The sequence below is a fragment of the Carlito syrichta genome, unplaced genomic scaffold (assembly GCF_000164805.1).
Source record: "Carlito syrichta isolate Samal-C Ts95f unplaced genomic scaffold, Tarsius_syrichta-2.0.1 Scaffold311852, whole genome shotgun sequence".
Classification (NCBI taxonomy): Eukaryota; Metazoa; Chordata; class Mammalia; order Primates; family Tarsiidae; genus Carlito; species Carlito syrichta.
In genome coordinates this window covers 114,948-139,965 of record NW_007255948.1, presented here as the reverse complement: position 1 = coordinate 139,965, position 25,018 = coordinate 114,948, and the positions used below count along the sequence as shown (strand labels likewise).

Below are 25,018 nucleotides of genomic sequence, written 5' to 3'. Positions count from 1 at the left end.
GGAGGATAGCAAATACAAAGTTTCTGAAGCCAAAGGGAATTTGGATCTTTTTAAGGGATATACAGAACGCCATAGTAGATAGAATATATTGTATAAGGAGAAAAGTAGTAGAAAATGATTCTGTAAGGGTGCGGGGTCAAATCATGTAGGTTAGTGTAACCAGGTTGGGGTTTTATTTTTTTTTAGAATAGCTTTATAGAGCTATAATTCACATACCATAAAATTAATCCTCTTGAAATGTACAATTAGGTAGTTTCACAGAACTGTGCAACCATCACCACTGTCTAATTCCAGAACATTTCATTACCCCCCCAGAGAAAGCCCATACTCATTAGCTTTCACTCATCATTCCTTCTCTCCCCAACAATCCCTAGTTACCACTAATCTACTTTCTGTCTCTGTGGATTTGCCTATTTTGGGCATATCATATATATGGAATCATGTAACATGTGGCCTTTTGTGACTGGCATCTTTCACCTAGCATAATACTTTCAAGGTTTATCCATGTTGTTCCATTGTATGGATATATTATATTTTGTTTCTCCATTCATCAGTTGATGGACATTTGGGTTGTCTACACTTTTTGGCTTTTATGAATAATGCTGCTATGAACATTGATATTTTTGTGTGAACATATGTTTTCATTTCTCTTGGGTATATACGTGAGAGTAAAAGAATATGTAAATATGTTTAACATCTTAAGCATCTGCCTGATTGTTTCCTGAAGTGGGTATGCCATTTTACAATTCCATTAGCAGTGAATGAGAGTTTCAATTTCTGGCCAGGTGGGATTTTAATATAATTATAATAGGAATTAACTGGAAGATTTAAAGTAGAAGAACAATACGGATTATTTGAATCTCCACAGCTGGAGACTAGAAGTAGCCAGTGCCTCCAATCCAGCTTTGTGCTTTCCTTGAGTAGTTATCCAGACCAGTAAGAATGTCAGTGAAATCATTTATTCATGTTCCAATCACAGTTTGTCCCTTCTTTTGCCTTTCTTTTTTCAAATTGTGGTAAATATACATAATATAAAATTTACCTTTGGCTGGGCACGGTGACTCAAGCCTGTAATTCCAGCACTTTGGGAGGCCAAAGCAAGAGGATTATCTGAGCCTGCGGGTTCGAGACCAGCCCAGGCAACTTGGCTAGACCTCGTCTCTATAATAAATAAAAAATTAGCCAGGAGTGGTAGTGCACATCTGTAGATTCGGCTACTTGGAAGACTGAGGTGAAAGGATCTCCTGAGCCTAGCAGGTCAAGGCTACGGTGGCCGTGAGTGTGCCGTTGCACTCCAGCCTGAGCAACAGAGTGAGACTCCAACTCAAAAAATAAGATAAGATAAAATTTACCAGCCGGGCTCGGTAGCTCAACCTGTAATCCCTCATCTTGGGAGGCTGAGGTGAGTGGATTGCCTGAGCCTGCAGGTTCGAGACCCGCCTGGGCAACTTGGTGAGACCTCATCTCTACAATAAATAAAAAAAAAATTAGCCGGGTATGGTAGCGCGCACCTGTAGTTCCAGGTACTTGGAAGGCTGAGGCAGAAGGATCGCCGGAGCCCCAGTAGGTCGAGGCTGCAGTGGCCGGGAGCGGCCACTGCACTCCAGTCTGGGTGACAGAGTGGGACTCCGACTCAAAAAAAAAATAAAGTAAAATAAAATTTACCATTTTAACCATTTTAAGTGTACAGTTCTGTGACATTAAGTACATTCACACTGTTTTACAACTATCACCGTCATCTATCTCCAGAACTCTGTCATCCTCCCAAACTGAAACTCTGTATCCATTCAATAATAACTCCCTATTCTTCCCTCCTCTTACCACATGGTAATCACTATTCTACTTTCTGTCTCTATGAATTTGACTGCTCTAGGTACCTCAAATAAGTAGAATCCTATAATATTGGTTCTTTTTTGACTGGTGTATTTCACTTAGCATAACGTCTTCAAGGTTCATCCATGTTGCAGAATAGTAGAATTTCCTTCCTTTTTAAGACTGACTAATAGTCCATTGTGTGTCTATACAACATTTTGTTCATTCATTAATTGATGGATACTTGGGTTGCTTCTGCTTTTTGACTGTTTGGATAATGCTGCAATGTACAAAGGTATACAAATATCTATTCAAGTCCCTGCTTTACTTTTGAGTACATGCCCAGAAGTAGAATTGCTGGTTCATATGGTAACTTTATGGTTAATTTTTTTGAGGAATCACCATACCATTTTCTATAGCAGCTATACCATTTTACCTTCTCACAATGCACAAATAAAATTCACTATATCTCTGCTTTAGTCTTTTGCCATTGTTATTTCTATTGTCTATAACTATCTTTATAGAGTACCACAATTTTAAGGCACATTTAAGGGAGCTACCTCAGATTTCAACAATTCTGGATCTACATTAAGTGAATTGACTATATTGTGTATTCTTTGGAATATGAAGTTTGCAGGCAGGTCACCTTAGCCTGGTTTCCCTCCCATTGTTTAGCATGAACTCTGGGAATGAGGGCGAGAAACAATACATAATGTTGGCCCTATGGGAGCAAGTTATATATTTTATCTAACCTAAATCCTTATAACCTCATGGGACAGCTAGTTTGTGTGTGTGTGTGTGTGTGTGTGTTTGTTTGTTTAGTTTTTTGAGTTGGAATCTCACTCTGTCACCCAGGCTGGAATGCAGTGGCATGTTCACAGGATTGCTGGGTCAAATGGTAGCTCAATTTTTAGTTCTTTTTGAAATTATCACACTACTTTCCACAAAGGTTGAACTAGCATAAATTCTCACCAACAGTGTAGAAGCATCCCTTTTCTCCACAGCCTTGCCAACACCTATTGTTTTTTGGCTTTTTTTTTTGAGTCAGAGTCTCACTCTGTCGCCCAGGCTGGAGTGCAGTGGCATGCTCACAGTCACCACAGCCTCGACCTATTGGGCTTAGGCATCCTTCCTTCTCAGCCTTTCAGGTAGCTAGAACCACAGGTGTGTGCTATCACGCGTGGCTAATTTTTTGATTTATTGTCGAAACAAGGTCTCGCTATGTTATTCAAGCTGATATCAAACCCCTGAGTTCAGGCAATCCTCTCATTTCCACCTCCTGAAGTGCTGGGATTATAGGCATGAGCCACTGTGCCTGGCATGTTTGTTTTTAATGTCTGAGATTAAGGAAGCAGAATTTCAAGAGTAGTTAAGAGACCTGTTCAAGCTAATGTCACCTAGAAATGACAAAGCTTGACTTAAAACACAAGTCTTCCAAAATCTACTAGCTTTCTCCATTCTACTACAAGCTTTTCTGTTCACAACATTCTGAATATAGTATATTAAGGAGTGAAAGTCTTATATATCGCTTAGACAGCCTTTTCTGATTGCCCTTGTGTTCCGTTGGGCCCAGGACAGATGAACAAAGTGGCAAGATGTTCCTCACACCAGCAGAGGATACTGTCAGTCAACAAAGAAAGTGATTTCTGTAGTCTCGGGGCTCAATGATCATTTGTAGATTGGGATTCAAGAGTTTAGAGCCATCCCTAGTCTTCCTTGTGAGTTACAGGATGGAGCAACTGACTTTCTGTAACCTTTAGAATCTAATTTGTGTTTATTGGGTTTTTCAGCATTCAGAAGATCTCTTGGTCCTTTGGTTAATAATCTGTATTACAATTTATTGAGTGTTTACTGTGTCCCAGAACTGTACTCAGTTCTTTAAGTGCTTTATTTAATATCAAGACAACCCTATGAAATTGTTACTGTTCTCAGTTAACATGAGACCAGAGCCTCAGATCTGGCTTTGGATCTCAAGCTTTTTTTTTTTTTTTTTTTGAGTTGGAGTCTCACTATCGCCCAGACTGGAGTGCAGCGGCCGCTTCCGGCCACCGGAGCTTCGACCTGCTGGGCTCTGGCGATCCTTCTGCCTCAGCCTTCCAAGTAGCTGGAACTACAGGCGCATGCTACCACGCCTGGCTAATTTTTTTTATTTATTGTAGAGATGAGGTCTCGCCTGCCCAGGTGGGTCTCGAACCCGCGGGCTCAGGCAATCCACTCACCTCAGCCTCCCAAAGGCACGGGATTACAGGCTGAGCCACCGAGCCTGGCTGGATCTCAAGCTTTTAATCACAGTGACTGTGCTGCCTTTTGTATTGCACATGAATATTTGCTAACTTACCTATAAAGTAAAACTCAAGAGGAGGATATGTGTATGTAGAAGGAATTTTGCTGTCCCCTTCCCCATAGCTGACAGCCAAGGTCCCTTCTCTTACTGTGGGGTTCAGGTTACAGGGAGGACTGTACTCAAGCCAGAGCCACTTGTCCTTCTTGTTTCCTCAGGTCTGTAACATTGTGGCTGGGCAGCGCTGCATTAAGAAGCTGACCGACAACCAAACTTCAACCATGATAAAGGCCACAGCTAGGTCGGCCCCTGACAGACAGGAAGAGATCAGTCGCCTGGTCAGTGGGGCTGCAGAGAAATGCCTGCTTGTTTGCTCAGTCATTGGGGGTTTTGGTACCATAGATGCCTTAATACCCCAGCAAGACCCTCCCTTAGGAGAACCCAAGTCTGTTTGTTTCCTGAGACTCCATAGGGCTTCTCTTGTTTTTTGACCCTGTAGCCACTTTTTTTTCTCTTTGTCTGTCCTGTATTACTTTCTTGTGTTATCCACTTCTACTTCTCTTATCTTCCACTTTCCCCCCTTTTTTAGGGCTATTCCTTGTCAACCACCCTGCTTCTCTTTATTGTTCTCTCCTCAGGACTTAGAGGGTAAGCAGTATTGCCAAGCTGCTACTCTCCTGAGATCCTTCTTTTTTTGCTCTGCAGATGAAAAATGCCAGCTACAACTTAGATCCCTACATCCAGGAATTTGGGATCAAAGTGAAGGATGATATGACGGAGGTGACGGGGCGAGTGCTGCCGGCGCCCATCTTGCAGTACGGCGGCCGGGTGAGCAGGGTCAGGGCCAGACAACATCTTGGGGTATTTGGGGGTGGTTGGGTTGTATAGCCAGGGGCTTTTGCTCCCCTACTTACCTGGTTCTACTGAAGCTCACCTGGCTGCCCCCTCTGCCTATCTCCAGAACCGGGCCATTGCCACACCCAATCAGGGTGTCTGGGACATGCGGGGGAAACAGTTCTACAATGGAATTGAAATCAAAGTCTGGGCCATCGCCTGCTTCGCACCCCAAAAACAGTGTCGGGAAGAGGTGCTCAAGTAAGGAGGGTTGGGTATAGGGGTGGAAGGATGGGAAGGACCCTAGAGTTGCTTGCCTTTCCCCACTCCCCCAGGGGCTGAGATTGATTAGTTGTGTGCTCTTTTTGTCTTGACCCTGCCTGCATTGTGCTTTTTGTCTAATACTTATGTATTCTTTTTCTGTCCCTCTGTGGTCAGGAGAATTGAATAAGGACCATATCTCTGTCAGAGGTGATGATTTAGGGCATGAATCTCCTAAGGGAGACCTGAATTATTTACTACTGTAATTATTATCATCAGTAATAAATGGTAGTAGTGATGACTATAGTATTTATGCCAACACTGTACTTACATTCCTGATTTATGTTCTCTCATTTCATCTTTACAGTGAGTAGGTGGTGATATTTCCATTTTCAGGAGACTGAGGCTCACAGAGGTTAAGTAACTTGTCCAAAGTTTACACATCATCAAGAATCAGAGTTGGAGCAAATCAGATCCAAACTTCAAAACTGTTTTGTTCCTAATTGGAAACAAAATAGAGCAGTTTGTTTAGCTGGTCCTCTGAGTTCTCCTTTCCTATGTACAGAATTTGTTTAATCAGGTTCAAGTGACCTGAACAGGTGAACATAAGTTCTAAAGGCCTCTGTAACTGAGGGACTGGGAATAGATGGCAGCAATGAGGAAAGTGTTTATAGCCAAGTAGTTTAAAGCAGCAGGTTAGGGGAATAATAGCTTGAGTGAGTAAATGAGTAAGTAAAGAAGTCACTGATACTTCTTCTGTGGTCTTATTTAAAATTTTAAGTTTTATTGAGATAAGTTTAACATACCACAGAACTCACCTACATAAAGCATAGTTTGTTGATTCCTGCCATCTTCTGCAGTGGTTGCTTCTTATTCTCTCTGGATCTGGAATGGGGTCAGTGCATTCTAGGGATGAGGAAAAGTCGATGGACCTGGCCATCAATGGACCTGGTGGATAATAACGAGAATAATGGAGATGTGTGCCCTGGTGGACTCAGCTGGCTTTGGAGTCCCCATAAGAATTAATTCGTAGCTAGGGCATGGTGGCACGTGCTTGTAGTCCCGGCTACTCAGGAGACTGAAACGGGAGAATTGCTTGAGCCCAGGAGTTCAAGACCGTGCTGTGATCACATCTGTGAATAGCTCCAGCCTGGGCAATATAGCGAAACTTGTCTGTTAAAAAAAAACAAAAGTCTAGTGCAGCTCCTGATGGATCTAGATACTCTGGACTTTGCCCTTGCCCTTCTTCTTCTCCCCTCCCCCTCACAGATACACAACCACTACCACCATCACAATTGTAGCTAATTGTAAATGGGTTTTCATGTTCCTTTCCTGAGTTTTTTGGATATTGGCCCCATTTAAGTCAGGCTGCTCCTAGCCTTGGCCTAGTATTGTAGGACTGACTCTTAGCAATATTGGAAAGACTCCTAGCTTTTTGCCTTTGTGCCATAGTGGCTTCACTGGTAGTTCCATTCTCTGTGTGCTTCTCTCTTACTCCCATATCTTTCCTCTACTCAGTTGTTTTGGGAAACAGTCCCTCATTTTGGCCGTTTTGAGGTATAGGAACTGATAAATCTAGAATCTCAGGGTTGGAAGAAGTCAGTTTATTAGGCTTTCCCTTCTCCTGGTGACACCTAGATGTAGGAGGTAAGAATGTGGCTTGTGTATCTCAGTCAGTAGTACCCAGTAGTCCCCAGTTAGATGTGTGTTTCTGGGCTGAAGGTAAAGATTTCTGAGACTTCAGCCATGGTAGTAGATGAGATTGTTGGGAGAATGTGCATAGTAAGCAGAGGTTGAAGATATAACTTAGAGAAACTGGAAAGTTAATAAAATCCTTAGCCGGGCTCGGTGGCTCAACCTGTAATCCCACGCCTTTGGGAGGCTGAGGTGTGTGGAATGCCTGAGCCCGCGGGTTCGAGACCCGCCTGGGCAACTTGGCGAGACCTCATCTCTACAATAAATCAAAAAAAATTAGCCGGGTGTGGTAGCGCCCGCCTGTAGTTCCAGCTTCTTGGAAGGCTGAGGCGGAAAGATCACCAGAGCCCAGCAGGTCGAGGCTGCGGTGGACGGGAGCGGCCACTGTCCTCCAGTCTGGGCGACAGAGTGAGACTCCAACTCAATAAATAAATAAATAAATAACATAAAATAAAACCTTTAAGTCCATATGAGGGGATAGGATATAAAGCACCAAGAAAGGGCATCCTTTTTACTGAGAAAGGGGTGGGGGAAACATGAAGGCTGTTGTGGTATTAGAGAAACTGGTAGTTGGGGGTGGATGTCCTAGGTGCAACCCCCAGAATTGTTCTTTTGGCTAAAGAGGCCCCATTACTTCAGCTATATCACCTTTAGGACAGGATTACAAGAGTTTCCCATCCTAGACATCTCACAACACTTTGTGGCCCCCATCACTGGACAGTATTCCAAGTGTGGTCTAGTAGAGAGATTGGAAATACCACTTTCCTTGAAGTAGAGACCCACTATTAATGAAATCTGGTAACACTGGCTTTTTTAGTAACTGCACTGCAGTTGTATACAAGGCAGATAAATCAAAAAAATATAATTAGTGAACTAACTATTAAAAGTCTAGCTGTACTAGGCTTATTCTATCATTAATGAGTCTTGCTTTTATTTACATGAAACAGTGGTTACATTGCATTTTTTATTCTAATATTAAATTGAAAATATGTCTTAAACTAATGTGCAGAATAATATAGTAGACACCCACACATCCATCATCCAGTTTTATCATATTTACTTTATCCTTTTTCTTTGAGTTGGAGTCTCACTCTGTCACCCAGGCTGGAGTGCATTGGCATGTTCACGGCCACCTCAGCATTAACTTGCTGAACTCAGGCAATCCTTCCACCTCAGCCTTCTAAGAATCTGGAACTACAAGTGTGTACCACCACACCTGGCTAATTTTTTCGACTTACTGTAGAGACGAGGTCTTGCCAAGTTGCCCAGACTGGTCTTGAATCCCAGGCTTGGGCAATCCTCTCACCTCGGCCTCCCAAAGTGGTAGGATTACAGGCTTGAGCCACCATGCCCAGCCTTATCCTTTTTTCAAATATGAAAAATTACAGATAAATTTGATGTTCCTTTATATCCCGCTCTTATAGTCCCATTTTTCCCTTCTGATGCAACCACTGTCTTGAATTAATGTGACCTTTCTATCCAGTTTATTTGTTTTATATGCTTATATATATGTGTGTGTGTGTGTGTATATATATGTATGTATGTGTATATATGTATATATGTATGTATGTGTATATATGTATCTATATATATACACATACTTTAAAATTTTATATAACAGTATCTATTATGCTGTATTAATCTTTCTCATGTATTTTTACTAAGTAAATGAAAAAATACTTTCTCACTAAACTATCATGGACATTTATATGCTATATAATAGCATCTCCTGAATAATTGATTTCCTTCTCTGTACATTTTTTTTTTTAATTAAGATGCAAGATTATCAAATTAAATTTCCTCCTGCTTTTTTGGTCTGTCAGTATATTTATGTAGCTTGATTTTTGTACTCTACTACATGTGTACCCTCTCTTCTAATGTTGTCTTCCTTTCTCAGGCTAAAGCCCTAAAGTCAAAGGAAGGAAGCTTGTGTCAAGATTGGCTGTTAGGTTTCAAAGAACCAGTTGGGGAGGAGGGAGTTCATTTTTACTGAGCATCTCCTGTGCTCCCATCACTATTGGAACCTCGTTTGTTGTTAATAAAAAGACCTTACACTTGCGCATCTGCCTGTATCTTTAGGCATGTAGTAGAGCACAGGAATCAACTGCTTGAGTAGGGCACGGTGGGAAGCCTGAGAATTCCTATAGGTCCCTTTTCTGGGCTCTTTCCTCTCTTTGCTTGTACCATTGAACACTTAGCAAGCTCTGTCTTGTCTTACTGAACTATAAATGTATTTTTTTACATTAGCTGTGCTTGTGTCTCATTCATATTAGAATCTCTCAGTGCCTTTTACAGTGCTGAGCACCAAGGTGAAGACATTTGGTTAGAGGTATTCAGATGGAACTTACTGTCTCCTGTCATGACCATGTTTGTGCTACAGGAACTTCACAGATCAGCTGCGGAAGATTTCCAAGGATGCAGGGATGCCTATCCAGGGTCAACCTTGTTTCTGCAAATATGCACAGGGGGCAGACAGCGTGGAGCCCATGTTCCGGCATCTCAAGAACACCTACTCAGGACTACAGCTCATTATTGTCATCCTGCCAGGGAAGACGCCAGTGTATGGTACAGTTCCCTTAGGATGATGATAATGATGATGGGACTCAGGGTAGTTCTCGAGGGGGGCTCCTAGAGAAGACTCAGTCTTGATTCTGGCCAAGCGCTGTTCCTTAATGTCAATGCTCCTCTCATAGGAGAAATATCAACTTCTATAAGCCATTGAGTGATCCCAGATCCTACTTACCTGCTCACACTCCCTCCAGTAACGTTTACTGGGGTCCTCTCTGTGCTAGTCTTTTTTCCAGGTTAAGCTGGGCCAGACACAGAGATGGGTCAGTCCGGATACCTATTCTTAAGAGTGTGTTGTTTATCCAACGTCATGCAGCACACTCAAGGGGCATGTGTGGTGATTCTTCTAGTATTCCATTGCTTGGGAATTACTTGAAAATTTTGAGAGGCTGTCTCTTTCCTCTTTTCCTCTTTTTTAGACTAGGAATGACTATATAAGTCTCTGACTTAGTGCTTCTTTCTTACTCCATTTTCCCTCTTACATCTCCTGCTTCAAAGGAAGATACATGCCTCTTTCTTTTCTCAACTCTTCTGTGTTCTTGTTTTCAGCCCCTCAAACCTGTGGGACTTCATACCTTTTGACCTTCAAATATATTTAGATTCCCCATAGTGCACATTACCACAATCTTACCATCTTCTTTAGCTTTTGTCTTCCTATTTTCTTCATCAAACCTTTTGAAAGAGTACTCTATATTCTCTATGCCTACTACCTCACTATACACTTACTCCTTAGCTGCTTTCATCTGTCTTGCCTTCTGTGTACTCTTCTCGTGAGTCTCCTCTGCAAAGGGTCACCAGTGGCCTTTCTCAGTTGTCCTCTTTCCATGACTTTTGGATATTTTCTTCTGATTCTCCTTAACTCATAAAAATAAGTTAATCATTACCATGAATGCCTAGTATTCTCCAGGTTTGTGTTTTCTGCCTTCTCTTTCTGTTTGTACATTTTATTACAATTCTCATTCATTTCAGTTGCTTCAGCCATCACCTATTGTTATTTTATGTTACATTATTAAAATCTTGATCTCGCCCTTGAACCCTCTACAGCTTCCATCTGTTCCTTTGGCCTCTCTCCTTTCTGCAAGAATTATTGATCACCTATTATGTGTGTAACACTGTGCAACATCCTGGATACATTGGTGAATAAAGCAGGTATCATCTCTGTCCTTAGTGTTTTGTTGGACCATTTCTTCAGTAGCTTGTCTTCTCTATCAACTCTTCTCTCCTTTCTTCTTTATGGGCATCACATTTGCTTCTGAGTACCTTCATTCAAACTTTGGAGGCTGTCTGCCTTCTCTTTGCTTCATATCTTAGTGCTTTTTTTCACAGTCCTCAAAATATATTCTCTGTTCTCCAGCTACACTTCTTAGCCTAGATCTAACCTTCCTTCTCAAGTTTTTCTTGAATAAGTTACCAAGTAAGACTTACTGTGACTGTACTGTCTATCAAAGAAACCTTTTTTTTTTTTTTTTTTTTGAGTTGGAGTCTCACTTGGTCGCCAAGACTGGAGTGCAGTGGCCGCTCCCGGCCACCGCAGCCTCAACCTGCTGTGCTCCGGCAATCCTTCTGCTTCAGCCTTTCGAGTAGCCGGAATTATAGGCATGCGCTACCACGCCCGGCTGATTTTTTTATTTATTGTAGAGATGAGGTCTCGCTGCCCAGGCAGGTCTCGAACCCGCAGGCTCAGGCAATCCACTCACCTCAGCCTCCCAAAGACGCGGGATTACAGGCTGAACCACTGAGCCCAGCTCAAAGAAACCTTTATTGGTTCCCATTAATTACTGCATAAAGGGTTTAGTATGGTCCTGATCCTAATTGAGAATTTTCACCTTTACCTTGTACTGTTCACTTGCCACACATACTAGAAAGATCACTGATTCTGGAATTGATCAGAACTGAATTTAATACTGGCTATACCAGTCAACTGGCTTGGGCAAATTATGTAACCTTTCTGAGCCTCATGAATTAATTATATAAAAAGCAAGAGTCTAGTATAGTGCCTGGCACACAGGTGACAGTCTAAGTGCTCACTTCTTATCTATGCTTTCCAATCTCTAGTTTTGCTCACCTTATTTGCCTTTGCCTAGAATATTTGAATACTTTTCTTCTGTCCCCCACCTTGTCCTTGAAATTCTCTCCATTCTTTAAAACCCAATTTAAGTGCTACTTATTTCTTATTCTTGTCACCCCACCTGGAGTATGAATTTGTTTCTTTCTGGATTCCTCTAGTTTATCAGGCCATCATTGATCAATTACTACTTTGCTTGATATTTTGAACATGGAGTAGATCTGATTCTGCTCTAAAACTTTCCCTATGTACATACACACTTAAGGTAGTGACTTCCACTGATATGATTGATATTTAGTAATTTCTTATGGAAGGCAGTTGGTTGATCTTCAATCCATGTCTCTCTTGGGCCCTTTTATAAACAATAAGGAGGCTTTTAAAGCTTTTTTGAATACGTATCTTTATTTCTGGTTTTCTTCCTTAAAGGAAGAATCCAGTATTTGGGCTTGAGATTATAGTACACCATGCTTGGGGAAGGCAGTACTACTCAGAATTTCTCTTCCCTGAACTCCATAATGTTACACTTCTCTCTAGCCTTTTACCTTTATTGGGGCCTCAGTTTTCTTTCATTTACATGCAGCTCCTTGATTATACACCTGGACAATGGGTCATCTTCCTAGGAATTAAGCCAGTAGACAAGAGAAGCAGTCAGAGCTTCTAAAGGCCCTTCACTCTCCCTCTTGGAGGCTGGGTGAAATGGCATTCTCCCTTGATGGTCATATCAAGATCCCATTGGTATTTGGTTGCCCTGAAAATGTAGAGAGTGTAGGACAGTGTCACATTTGTCTAGTTCAGGTCTGGTACCATGCCTGTCCTGTCTTTAGTATCTTTAACTCCTTCCTTTCCACTAAATTGATACTGTAGACTTTTTTCATGTAAACTTTTTATTGAATCACACATATAGAAATTGTACATGTTTAGCTCAGTGATGTTCATATAGTGTCACAACAGTGTAACCAGCGCCCAGTTCAGATAGTAGAATGTTACCACACCCCAGGTCACTGCAACCTCTTACCATTGGAAACCACTATCCTGGTTTCTAAAACTACTAGATTAGTTTTGCCTGTTTTTGGAATCATACAGTATATGCTTTCTTGTTGTCTAGCTTCTTTCATGCAACATTTAATTTGTGAGATTCATCAATGTTATGTCTAGTCATAGTTTGTTAACAATTTTTCCATTATATGAATATAACACAATTTACATGTATTTACCCATTTTATTGTTAATACAAATATTTGGATTGTTTTCAGTTTTTGACTATTGCAAATAATGCTTCAGTGAACACTCTGGTACATGTCCTTTGAACATACGTACCAATTTCTGTTGGATATGTAGGAGTAGATTTTAAGTATACTAATTTACACTTTCACCAGCAGTGAATAAGAGTACTAGATAGTTCACATTCTTACCAAGCTTGGTATTGTCTTTTTAATTTTAGTAATTCCTGTGTATTTTTAGTAATATTCTTGCATTGTTCTTTTAATTTGATTTCTCTGATGACTGATAAAGTTGAGTATATTTTTATATGTCTGTTGGTTACTTTATTAGCCTCTTTTTGTAAACTGTCTGCTCAACTCTTCCTTTTTTTTTTGAGTTGGAGTCTCACTCTGTCGCCCAGACTGGAGTGCAGTGGCCGCTCCCGGCCACCGCAGCCTAGACCTGCTGGGCTCCGGAGATCCTTCCGTCTCAGCCTTCCAAGTAGCTGGAATTACAGGCATGCACTACCATGCCCGGCTGATTTTTTTTTTTTACTTATTGTAGAGATGAGGTCTCGCTGCCCAGCTGGGTCTCGAATCCGCGGGCTCAGGCAATCCACTCACCTCAGCCTCCCAAAGGCGTGGGATTACAGGCTGAGCCACCAAGCCCGGCTAACTCTTCCTTTTTTTAACTAACTTTATTGCCTTTTCCTTATTGACTTACAGATGTTCTTTATAATTCCTTTGTTGTGTATTTGTTGTATTACACATATCTCCTCTGCTCTGTGACTTGCCTTTTTTCTTTTCTTTTTTTTTGACTCAGAGTCACCACAGCCTCAACCTGCTGGGCTCAGGCAGTCCATCTGCCCTAGCCTTCCAAATAGCTGGAACTACGCCACCACACCCAGCTAATTTTTTGATTTATTGTGGAGATGAGGTCTCACCAAATTGCCCAGGCTGGTCTCAAACCTGTAGGCTCAGGCAATCTTACCTCAGCCCCTCAAGGTGCTGGGATTATAGGTGTGAGCCACGGCACCCAGCCAATTTACCTTTTTTCTTTCTTATGGTGTCTTTTGTTGTATAGAACTTTTCAATTTTAATGAAGTCCAATTTATCAATATTTTGGTTAGTACTTTTTGAACCCCTGGCCTCAAGCAGTTCTCCCACCTCAGACTCTCGAAGTGTTGGGATTACAGACATGAGCCAAACTAATCTATCTCTAAACAGAACAAAAACTCTGTTGCCTGTCTGCTGGTAGTGATCCCTCTGCTAGTGCAGAGCTTGGAATCTCATCCCTCCTACCTATACGTAGAATCAGCCAATATACCCAGAAGATAGCTTACCCCTGAGAATTGTTTCTCCCTCTTTGGAATTTTAGTCCCTCTAGTTCTTGTTGTCCCAGCTCCTCTCTGCTGCCTTTTAAAAGGTGATTTTCGTATTTTATCTGTCTGCAGAACTGGCTTCCCACTAACTATTCCATCTTTGTTGAAAAGTGGAAATGAGCTTTTAAAACATGCTTAAATCTCTTCCATTGAAAACATACCAACTCTTCAGCAATTCTACATTTTCTCCATTGTATTTTATATAATAAAAACAGTTACTGCTCCCACACTAATTTTTTTAAAATCTCAATATCACTAATTCTAAAGGAAATTTCTGGTCCTCATTTACTTGCTCTCTTAGCCACATTTGACTTTATTGACCACTTGCTCTTTATTGAAACACTCTTTCTTCCCTTGACAATCATGATGCAACATTGTCTTGGTCTTCCTTCTAGGTTTGTCTCCTTTGCAGACTCGTCTTCTTCCTGTTCTACAAATACTGGGAATTCCACAAGATTCAGCTCTAAGCTCTAGTCTCTTTTCACTTTGTTATCTTCCTTGGTGATCTCATCAAGATTATGCCTTTAATACCTATACCTAAGTATCACACAAATTTGTATCTCTGTTTTGGACTAATCTTGGATGATATAGCATCCAACCACTATACCCATTTGCCTAGTTAATATCCTTACTGGGATGAACACAAAGTCTATCAAATGCAAAAAGTCTCAAAAAGAATTTATAATCTATTTCTGTTACAAAACTAGAAACTTAAAAGTTACCCATAAAAATCCTCTTTTCCCTTATTCATGGATCTAGTGTATAAGCGACTCCCTTAAATATCTTTTGAATCCATTTGTTTCTCTCCATTTCAATACCTCAGCTGCATTCTCAATCTAAACTATCCTTATCTCTTCCATAGATTAACCAAATGACTACATTCCTTCTCTCACAACATGCTCCCCTTGCTTTTCGCTTAATTACTATGACCTTTCAATTTATCAAATGTATCTTGCTATCTTCTAGCAGCATGCATTTTTGCCTACTCTTCCTTCTGCCAGGATTGCTCTTTCACAAATTCCCCCTCTCCTCTAAGTCCTTAGCTGCCTTCAGATTTCAGTTCAATCATTACTTACTCAGAATTACCCCATTGTATGCTTTCATTGCTCCATGAAGTTTTCTGTTGTAGCATTTATCAGTGTTATAATTTTCATGATTTTTTAAATGATTAGTAGTAAGAGCTATAAGAGTAGAGACCTTGTATATTTCCTTTCATCGTTATGTTCCCTTCACCTCATATACTGCCTGGCATCTGGTAGGCATTCAGTAAATATTGGTTGAATGCACTAATCAGTTCTCTCCCTGCCCATAGCTGAGGTGAAACGTGTTGGAGATACACTCTTGGGAATGGCTACACAGTGTGTGCAGGTGAAGAACGTGGTCAAGACCTCACCTCAGACTCTGTCCAACCTCTGCCTCAAGATCAATGTCAAACTTGGTGGCATTAACAACATCCTAGTCCCACACCAGCGGTATGAACCCTGTTGTCTACTTGCCCTTGTCAAGGTACCATTCTGGGGATTGATGGAGAGACAGGACCTTGGCCAGGCAGAGTGAATCAAACACTAGGGGGAGAAGTCCAGAGTGGGTATTGGATGGTGCCAGCCAGAAAAGACCCAACTCCTTACCGTCTTTTTTTTTCTCTTTGCTCAGCTCCGCCGTATTTCAACAGCCAGTGATATTCCTGGGAGCAGATGTTACACACCCCCCAGCAGGGGATGGGAAAAAACCTTCTATCACAGCAGTGAGTGATACTCTAGCTTCCTCCTAAGGTCCTCCTCTTAGCTCTAAGTCCCCCAGACTGCCCACGTTATTTCCTTCCCTCAGCTGACTCTTGACCCTTCATAAGTTCTTCTCCATTTAGCTCACTATCCCCATTCCTCACTCCCTTATATCTTCATAAAGGTAGCTCTATATGTAATCTTTTTTTCTGGGAGAGTAGTGGAAGTGTAGCCATCTTCATCACTCTTGCTCTGCATTCAAATTTCTCTCTCTGCCTGCTTGTGGAATTTAGGGGAGTTATTATATCTCTTCTCTAAAATCCCTTTAATGGGAGTTACTTAGTTGCTGGGAGTGTCCTTTCCTCTGCCCCACCCCTGCCCCAGATCCGTCTAGTAGATTAGATGTTTCTCTAATCTCTCTCCTGACTGTTCTACTCCCTGTGTCTTAGGGGCTTTCACATTGCTAGAGTTCAGGCCTTCCTTCCCTCTTGTTTTTCCTCAACCCTCACATTTATGTAGGCAGACTGGTCTTATTTCAGTAAGTACAGGGAAATCCTATAATATGCTTATCCCTGTTTTTCTTGTGGCGATCCTTCCTAGGCTCTGGCCACTGTCCCCTTTGTAAATGACATTACTTTCATCAGCCAAAAGAACGCTGTCACCATGGTCATGGTTCCTGAGTAGATTAGCACTTGAATGGGAAAAAGGATATACTTGTGACTGGATGAGGTCATTGTTTGATCTCGTAGTACTAGAGCTTCTCATGCCTCTCTGCAAAGGGCAGGGAAATAAAATTTACCAAGTACCTACCCTGTGCAAGATGCTTTATGTGTACCACCACAACAGCACTATAAGCAAGTATTCTTATCTCCATCTGAGGAGACAAAAAAGATCAGATGGATTAAGGTAACTTCTACATGCCTAATAGAACAGAGATTGAAACTAGGGTTCTTGTTAAATCTCAAGCCCTACTCATTCAATTGCACACTTTTTTTTGCTAAGAAACCTTTCCCCACACTTGCAGACTGATAGTGAGGAAGGGTGAAGGTTCTAGTGGCTGATCCTTTCTCTCTGACTGTCAGGTGGTAGGCAGTATGGATGCCCACCCCAGCCGATACTGTGCTACTGTGCGGGTGCAGCGACCACGGCAAGAGATCATTGAAGACTTGTCCTACATGGTGCGTGAGCTGCTGATCCAATTCTACAAGTCTACTCGCTTCAAGCCTACCCGCATCATCTTCTACCGAGATGGGGTCCCTGAAGGCCAGCTACCCCAGGTAGGGCCCATAGTAGGTGGAGAAAACCCTCACATAGAGGCCAGAGGGCTAGGCACTACTACTTTTTCTAAGCTGTTGGTACTGGGAGGTGTGCTTTTTCTCAAGGAGCTTTGCTAAATGGGGTAGGCTTGAGGGCAGGGATCACAACTGAGGAGTAGAGTGCACGCATCTGTAGACTTTTTTTCTTGTAACAGAAGGCCCTCGGTGCCTTCTCAGTAGTTGATTCATGTTAAAGACTGATTGTTTAGACCTGTGGTTCGCAGAGGGTTTGTTAAAATAGTTTGCAGATGTCTACCCTTAGAGTTTCTGATGGTGAGTTTTGTATATGGGCATAGAATTTGCAATTCTGACAAGTTCCTAGGCAATGCTGCTGGCCTGAAGTCTCTTTGAGGATCACTGCTGTTGACCTTCCTTCATGATGTTCTTCCTGTTCATTCTCACTGCCAAGCCTTCATAATCTGTTGTTCAGACTTCTATACTGAACCATTATAATACAATTTAATAGCATTATAACTACTGTTTATTGGACACTTCTTATGTGCCATGAACTGTGCTAAGTACTTCACATACTCGTATGTTCTATTTAATGCTTTACAATGCCCTATGAAATAATAATCTCATTTGACACATGAGAAAACTGGGACTTGGAGTTGTTGTATGACTCTTCAATGTCACCCAAGCTAATAGGGGTGGAAATGGGATTCAGATACATTGGTCTGATTCCAAAGTTCATGCTCTTACCATTATGCTCAATTTTCTCTAAGTCATCCAGTATTTCCTAAAATACCAGACAAATTAGTCATATTACTTCTTTATTCAGAAATATCTAGTGACTTCACGTAAGCTTTGGGTTAAAATTCAAACTGCTTAGGTTTTCTATGCTTTTACTTACCCTAGTCTTTACAACAGGTTTGTGGGGCCGGTCTTAGTAACGTTAATAGATGTGGAGAAAATGAGACTTAGAGATGTTAAATAACTTGCTCAAGGTATTACAACTAGATAAAGCTTAGGTTTAAACCTAGTTATAGTTAATTTCAAAGTCTTTCCTTTTCTACCATAAAGTTGTGACTTCCTGTGTTCAACATCCATGCCACAGGCAACTATTGCCTATAATTATTTACCTGTGGCTTCTTCTTTAGCTAGTCCATTTTTTAAATAATCCTGCCTCTTTTAGGACTGAATTCACCTATTCCCTCTGCGCCCATTCCAGAACTCTATATCTGTTCTTCTCTGGTGGTCCAAATCCTATCTGCTCTTGGAGTCCATATGAGAACTTTCATTAACACTTTGATCCTGAAATTGAGCTAACTTCGGGCATTATGATTTTAGTGATTTCTCTGTGAACCTTGGTTCTGTGTCTTGATCTTAGGTCTCTTTATGCATAGGAACCAGGTGAGTGCTCTCTTCTGATGCCAAGCCTTCCAGCCAAGGTTTTATAGGAACATACCAGGTGAACTTAGTATAAGGGTGATAGGAAGGGCCTATCATCTCTAATTATTGGGCATCAGCTTATAAAGGGATACTGAACCAAGAGTCACATTGCAAGTGGCAACCCCTTAGTTCAGAAAGGCATCTCAGATCAAGAGGAACCTTGTATCTCTTTGTCTCCCTCCTCATCCTATGCCTAGATCCTCCACTATGAACTACTGGCCATTCGTGATGCCTGCATCAAACTGGAAAAGGACTACCAGCCTGGGATCACTTATATTGTGGTGCAGAAACGCCATCACACCCGTCTTTTTTGTGCTGACAAGAATGAGCGAGTGAGTGAGGGACTGAGGAGGCCTCCCGTACCCTCATTCTATCTCCCTTATCTTGATAGGGAAGAAGCCCTTGAAGTAAGGTCTGGGGATTTAGTCCTTGTTCTATCCATCCTCCCTGGCCCCTTCCTTCCCCCTAGCCTTGAGGTCCTTCCTCTGCCGCCTCCTTTCCTTAGTGTCCCCTCCTCCCCTCCTTCCCTTGTTCTTCCTCTCCCTCCTCCTAGCTCCCTGGCCTAGACCCCATATATAGACCAGCTCCCAGAGAAGGGAAAGGAACTACCATTTAATGAACTTCTATGTGCCAAACACTGTACAAGGCGTCTTCCTCACAGCAGCTCTGTGAGGTAGGTACTATTATTATCTCCAGTTAACCTCAGAGAGGTTAAATGACTTGCTCAGAGAGGTTAAATGACTTGCTAAGAACACACAGCTAATAAATGGCAAAACCAGGACTTGAACACAGGTCTGTATGAATTTAGAAGCCTATTGTTTTAAGACCTGTTACCATCTGGGAACAACTTTTGCTTTGTTCTTGGGATCTGGTAAAAATCAAAGTAGAATTGAGGTAGGGCCAAACAGGTCTTGGGATCTTGGTTGTATTTGTCTCTATACAGATCGGGAAGAGTGGTAACATCCCCGCTGGCACTACTGTGGACACCAACATCACCCACCCATTTGAGTTTGACTTCTATCTGTGCAGCCACGCAGGCATCCAGGTAGCTGGGCTATGTCCTGGGGTTCCAATGGGTCAAAGATTAGATGTTTATTCCCACTGCCTGTAGAATGTAGCAGTCAGCACTGAGTGGCATTCAAATCAGGATTGCTCTCTTAATAAGCCCTGAGTACACTTGCACATTGCCAAGGATGCTGTAAGGTGGCTCTGTGTCTGCCTATTCATGGGTGGGCTATCCACCCAGCCATATTCTTAACAGTGGTCCTGTTCCTTGTCATCAGCCAGCCCCTCTGCCCATCCTGGGGCTCCTTACCTTCCTATCTTCCCAGGGTACCAGCCGACCATCCCATTACTATGTCCTTTGGGATGACAACCGTTTCACAGCGGATGAGCTCCAGATCTTGACGTACCAGCTGTGCCACACTTACGTACGATGCACACGCTCCGTCTCTATCCCAGCACCTGCCTACTATGCCCGCCTGGTGGCTTTCCGGGCACGATACCACCTGGTGGACAAAGAACATGACAGGTGAGGCCTGGAATCAGACTGGCTTCCTTTTTGTTTCAGCCTCTTGTACCAGACCCTCTTGACTTTCCTTGGGTAAAAAATTTGTGTCATTGGGCTTACATGCCCAATCCTGGGTTGAAGTTTTCTTTTAAGTTGGTGTGGGAATTGGCACCCTAGGACTGGGTGAGGGAATTAGCAGCAGCTCAGTTCACCAGGAAGGACTTTTTTTCATTTTTTCCTTTTCAGTGGAGAGGGGAGCCACATATCGGGGCAGAGCAATGGGCGGGACCCCCAGGCCCTGGCCAAAGCCGTGCAGGTTCACCAGGATACTCTGCGCACCATGTACTTCGCTTGAAGGCAGAACGCTGTTACCTCACTGGATAGAAGAAAGCTTTCCAAGCCCCAGGAGCTGTGCCACCCAAATCCAGAGGAAGCAAGGAGGGAGGTGGGGTAGGGAGGAGTGCAGGAGGCCTTGTTTCCCTCTATAGAGGCGGTGTAAAGGTGGGGAACAGGGTCAGCAAAACAGACCACCAGCCAGAAATCTCTGATATCAACCTCATGTCCCCACCCTTTACCCCATCTTGTCACATTTGGCCCTGACCCCACTGGACCAAGAGGGGCAGCATTGGTGCCCACCATACACACAGGTGTCTCATGTGACTCACAGTGCTAAAGACTCATGCTTGACAGCTTGGTAAGGTTGGCTCTGTAGCCCTGCGGACAAAAGCTGGTAGGTTTGGGTTTACTACTTTAGATGGGAAAGTGAGGGGCTTGAGAAAGTGGGTGGGAGGAGGGAAAGATTTTTTTAGGAGCCTTAATCAGAAAAGGACTAGATTTGTTTAAGAAGAATAATGAAACCAGACCCAGATCAATATTTTAGGATACTAGATGTTTTAATGGGTTCCAAATCCAGTTTGTAGGAAGACTTTTTAATGGTTTTGGTTGCTCCTCCCCCAGCTGCCACCCCCTCCCCCTGCCCTTATTCCTCTCTCTCCACATTTTCTACCCCACTTTACACCTCCTCCCTGGCAGACATCCAGCCCCTAGTAATACTTAAGGCACTATGGCACTTAGCTATGAAGTGACATGACCCTGTCTTCCTTCCGCCTGCTGGTGGGTAACCAGTGCCTTCCCTGTAATGGTAATGCTGCAGAACTGCAACCTTTTGTACCTTTCTTTGGGGGATGGGACGGGGTGGGGTGGGAGAGAAGGTAGGTGGTGAAGAAATACCCCAAACCCAACAAACCTCCAGCCAGAATGCCAGCTATTTTGCATTTGAAGGACTTGATTTCCACTTTCATTGAGCTTTTTAAAAGATCACAACCTCAAGATGGTTAAAATCCATTGACATTTGCACTTTCAGACATGACAAGTCACGGAGCTGCTGAGATGACTGGCCCCTGGCCTTTCCACTTATGCCTCCTTTTCTCCTGTTCCTCCCACCTCCCACCCGGCCTGGGTCTGGAGTTACTTTTGTAGCAGTTCTCTTGACTTCTTTTTATCCCTGATGGTCAAGTCTCATTATGTTTTAATATCTATTAACTGGGTCTTATAACAGAAGACCCTTAGGTCTAAAATGAGAAAAAAGAGAGAAAACAAAATATTATTTTTATACCATAACTTGAGTCTATTGCCAAAATTTGGAAATCCTTTCCATGCCTGATGAGTTTATATCCCAGAACATTGAGCCATCAGAAGGAACTGTGTACCTGACTTGTTCTCTGGCCTGGCTAGGTAGGGGGTGGTTGTCTCCCCAAGGTGGGGCTCAGGCTCCATCCTTCCTCTGCAGATAACACCTTTTTCTTGCTACAGCCTCCCTCTACACTATCCTGCACTCTTTCTTGCAAGTGTATCTTTTTCCTTCCTCTAGACTATCTTCTGACCCTTTGGCTCATCCTGGATTCCAGTGTGTCCTGTGGACAGGCTGGGGAATTTTGCTGCTCCCTATTGTTCTTAATGCTTCTGTTTATACAAATGAATTTTACCTGGTTTCCCACTAAGGCATGTGAGTGGGTGGCATGGACTTTCTTTTTCTTTTTTTTCTTTTTTTTGGTCTTGAAATACGGGGTTTGGCTGTCTTGCAGGACTAGAGAAGAAGGTGGTTCAAGCTTGGTCCCTGCTGGCCTTGAGGCAAGGCCCCCTGTTTCCTTGACTGTTCATTTTGTTCCTACCCCACTGCTTGGAATGGGGAGTTGCAAATTCAACTTCTCTTTGAGGAGCCTGGGCTTGGGTTTGCCCCAATCTGGTGATGAAGCCATGATACTTTAGACCTAGCCCAGGCTTGGAGATCAGCCAGAGGAGGAAGGGTCTAATCCTGGCCCACAGAATTAGAGCTACCCTTTCCTTTCCCCAGGAGCTCTTGTATGACTCAGATTTGCTATGCAAAATAATCTATCACAGGTTCTGTTCTGGTTGGCTACATTGTTCAGCAACTTCACAAAACGTAGCACAAACATTCATTATGGAGAAAGCATCAGGACTGTTGAGTAACTCCTTTACTTTTTTCCTGCTGGCTACAGTGTGGGGTGCCCTATAGGCACAAGCCCAGCTGAAGAACAGAATGGAGGGCTCTGGAGGAGGCAGCTCATGGAGAGCCTACATTCCTTACACAAGTGCCTAAAGAGAGTGATGCCAACACTCCATCTGCCCTGTCCATTGCCTTCATATACAGTCTACTTCGTGTTCTGTTACCCTTTGGGGAGGGGAGCTCTCCTGGGACAATGGGCTCTGCATGTTCTCTACTTGGGTACATTTTGGGGCTGGGATTGAGGCACCATTCCTGGAGGGTCCAGTCATTCACCAGCATTTGCAAGTGTTCATAGGGAGCCGGTGGCAACCACTACTCCCAGCAACAAGCTTATGTTCTCTCCTTTTCTCTCTCTGCCTCAGTCTTCTGTTGGTTTTCAGCTGTGGCTTGAAGTGCATTTTTAGCCCTTGGGCATTGCACATGCTATTCAAGAAGTAAAAGCAAGAGAAGCAGCTTGGGGGGGTGACAAGAAAGTGACTTATTGCTCTAAAAAAAAAATTGTTTTTTGAGGCTTGAAATATCCTCCCGACCTTGAGAATTATTCTTGTTTGAAAAGTGGTGCATGCAGATTGAGAAGTGGTGTTGGCAGCAAGCTTTGGCTTGCATGGATTTGGTTTAAGTGGTGCTTCATATCCAAGCTTCGAATAAATGCTCGGGGAAACCCAGCCTCATCCTCTTAAACAGGACTCTTGCTCCCTTCATACCACTATTTTGCCTTCCTTTTCCTCTTCTCTCTTTCCTTGGCTTCCTTTCCCTTTTTTCTACTCACTCTGCTTGCTTGCTGGCTTGCCTGCCTGTCTGCCTATGTGATGATGAAATCTCTGCATGGCTGTAATGATGCTACTTAGCTGGCAAGGTCAAACTTCGCTTCTTGACTGCAGAAGACCAAGAACCTATTTCCCATGCCCAGAGATGTCTACCCTGGGCTGGACTGCCCTTGTACTAGGGTAGAGCAGCAGGCCTGTCCAACTGACGTGAAATCAGAAGGGCTTCTGGCAGCTTCCACATCTGTCCACTCTTTGGAGCTGGTTTCTCTCGTTGCTTTTTCTAGATCTGGTTTTTTCTTTACCTGGGGCCTCCTTTTTCTGAGGTTGTCTTAGGGATGGATGACCTACTTAGGGTTGAAGTGTTAGGGGATGGACATAGGGGAAGAAGAGAGTGATGAGAGGAGAAGGGAATTTGTGTGAAAGGTGGGGAAGGAGAGCACTGCTCTTGGTTTGTCCAGCCTGACCCATTAGGGGCTGAGGTGCTACTACTGGTCTCTAGGGATATGCCTAGGCTATTGTTGCTGGGAATTTAGGCTTAAAATAAGGCTGAAGAAGGTATCTAGAAGTGTGAAACCTCCTTAAAAACCACCTGGTTCCCACCTACTAGATAGCATCTCTGTGGCCTCTTTGGCTAAACAATGTTCTTGGATACTTTTCCTTTTCTGTCCAGAATTCTATGAATGAGGCCAGCACTCAAGATGGGCAGCCAAGAAAGCATTGACTTAGTAGCTGGCCTGTGGGATATTTGCAAGGTTGGTGGGACAGTGTTTTGGACCTGGCATCATGTGTAGCAAATAAGGATGAAAGTTTCTTCCCCTTCACAGTGAAAAAGTCATCTCAAACTAGGCAAAAGGCAATTTTGGAAGCTACGTTGGGGGAAGTTATGAAGTTATTTTTATTTATTTACTGGGCCTAGGCCAATCCAGGATGGTAGCTGGATGCCTTCCTTCTTACAGTCTGATCATGGCAGGGATATGCAGGGCACTCTTTCCTATTTGGCCTTCTAAGCAGATTGGGGAGGAGAGAGTCTCTGGTTTTTTCTCCCCCCCCCCACTTAACACTCCCTTCCCTTACTAGGACTTGCCTTCTCCCTGGGCTGGGAGAGGCTGGGTTGGTGCTCTCCCCCTACTCTACGCCTACTGACTTAGAACCTCTGACTGCTGTTCGGGAGCCCAAGAAAGGGAGTGGAAGGAATGGGCTAAAAACAAAACAGATTAAGGTGGGGAAGGGAGATTTCCTTCTTTAAAAAGAAAAATAGGAAACCCTCCGAGAACTGTGCTAGTAAAGATAATATGTTGAATGCACTGAGTCCCCGGTATAGTAGCAATAAGGAAAAATGAAATTACTTTCCTGTGCACACAGTCCAACCTGATAGGTGTGTGATGTTGCACTTAGCAGCCATGTGGTGGGCATGTGTGACTACTCTGGGTTTCACTTTAGTTTCTAAACTTTTTATCCCTTTCAAGTCCAGCATGGATGGGGAAGTGTCCCTGGAGCCCCAGAGCTGTGTACTTGTTTGCATTTGTTTCCCTTTGAGACTTGTGTTTGTGTTCTGCTTTGAGCTGTACCTTGTCCAGTCCATTGTGAAATTATCCCAGCAGCTGTAATGTACAGTTCCTTCTGAAGCAAGCAACAGCAGCAGCACAATTCTGTGTTTTATAAAGACAACAGTGGCTTCTATTTCTAAA

General features: G+C 43.0%; 1 protein-coding gene across 1 annotated transcript in view; it reads left to right on the top strand.

The window, feature by feature from the left end:
• AGO1 (argonaute 1, RISC catalytic component) overlaps positions 1–25,018 on the top strand; it is a 39,965-nt gene extending 14,947 nt beyond the window's left edge. The window contains exons 9-19 of the mRNA XM_008069184.2: positions 4,312–4,431; positions 4,799–4,921; positions 5,055–5,188; positions 9,264–9,448; positions 15,410–15,569; positions 15,751–15,841; positions 16,901–17,095; positions 18,724–18,858; positions 19,470–19,571; positions 19,858–20,057; positions 20,283–25,018. Of these exons, the coding sequence (XP_008067375.1) occupies positions 4,312–4,431; positions 4,799–4,921; positions 5,055–5,188; positions 9,264–9,448; positions 15,410–15,569; positions 15,751–15,841; positions 16,901–17,095; positions 18,724–18,858; positions 19,470–19,571; positions 19,858–20,057; positions 20,283–20,391 (1,554 nt within the window). The 3' untranslated portion in view covers positions 20,392–25,018. The remainder of the gene's footprint in view (positions 1–4,311; positions 4,432–4,798; positions 4,922–5,054; positions 5,189–9,263; positions 9,449–15,409; positions 15,570–15,750; positions 15,842–16,900; positions 17,096–18,723; positions 18,859–19,469; positions 19,572–19,857; positions 20,058–20,282) is intronic.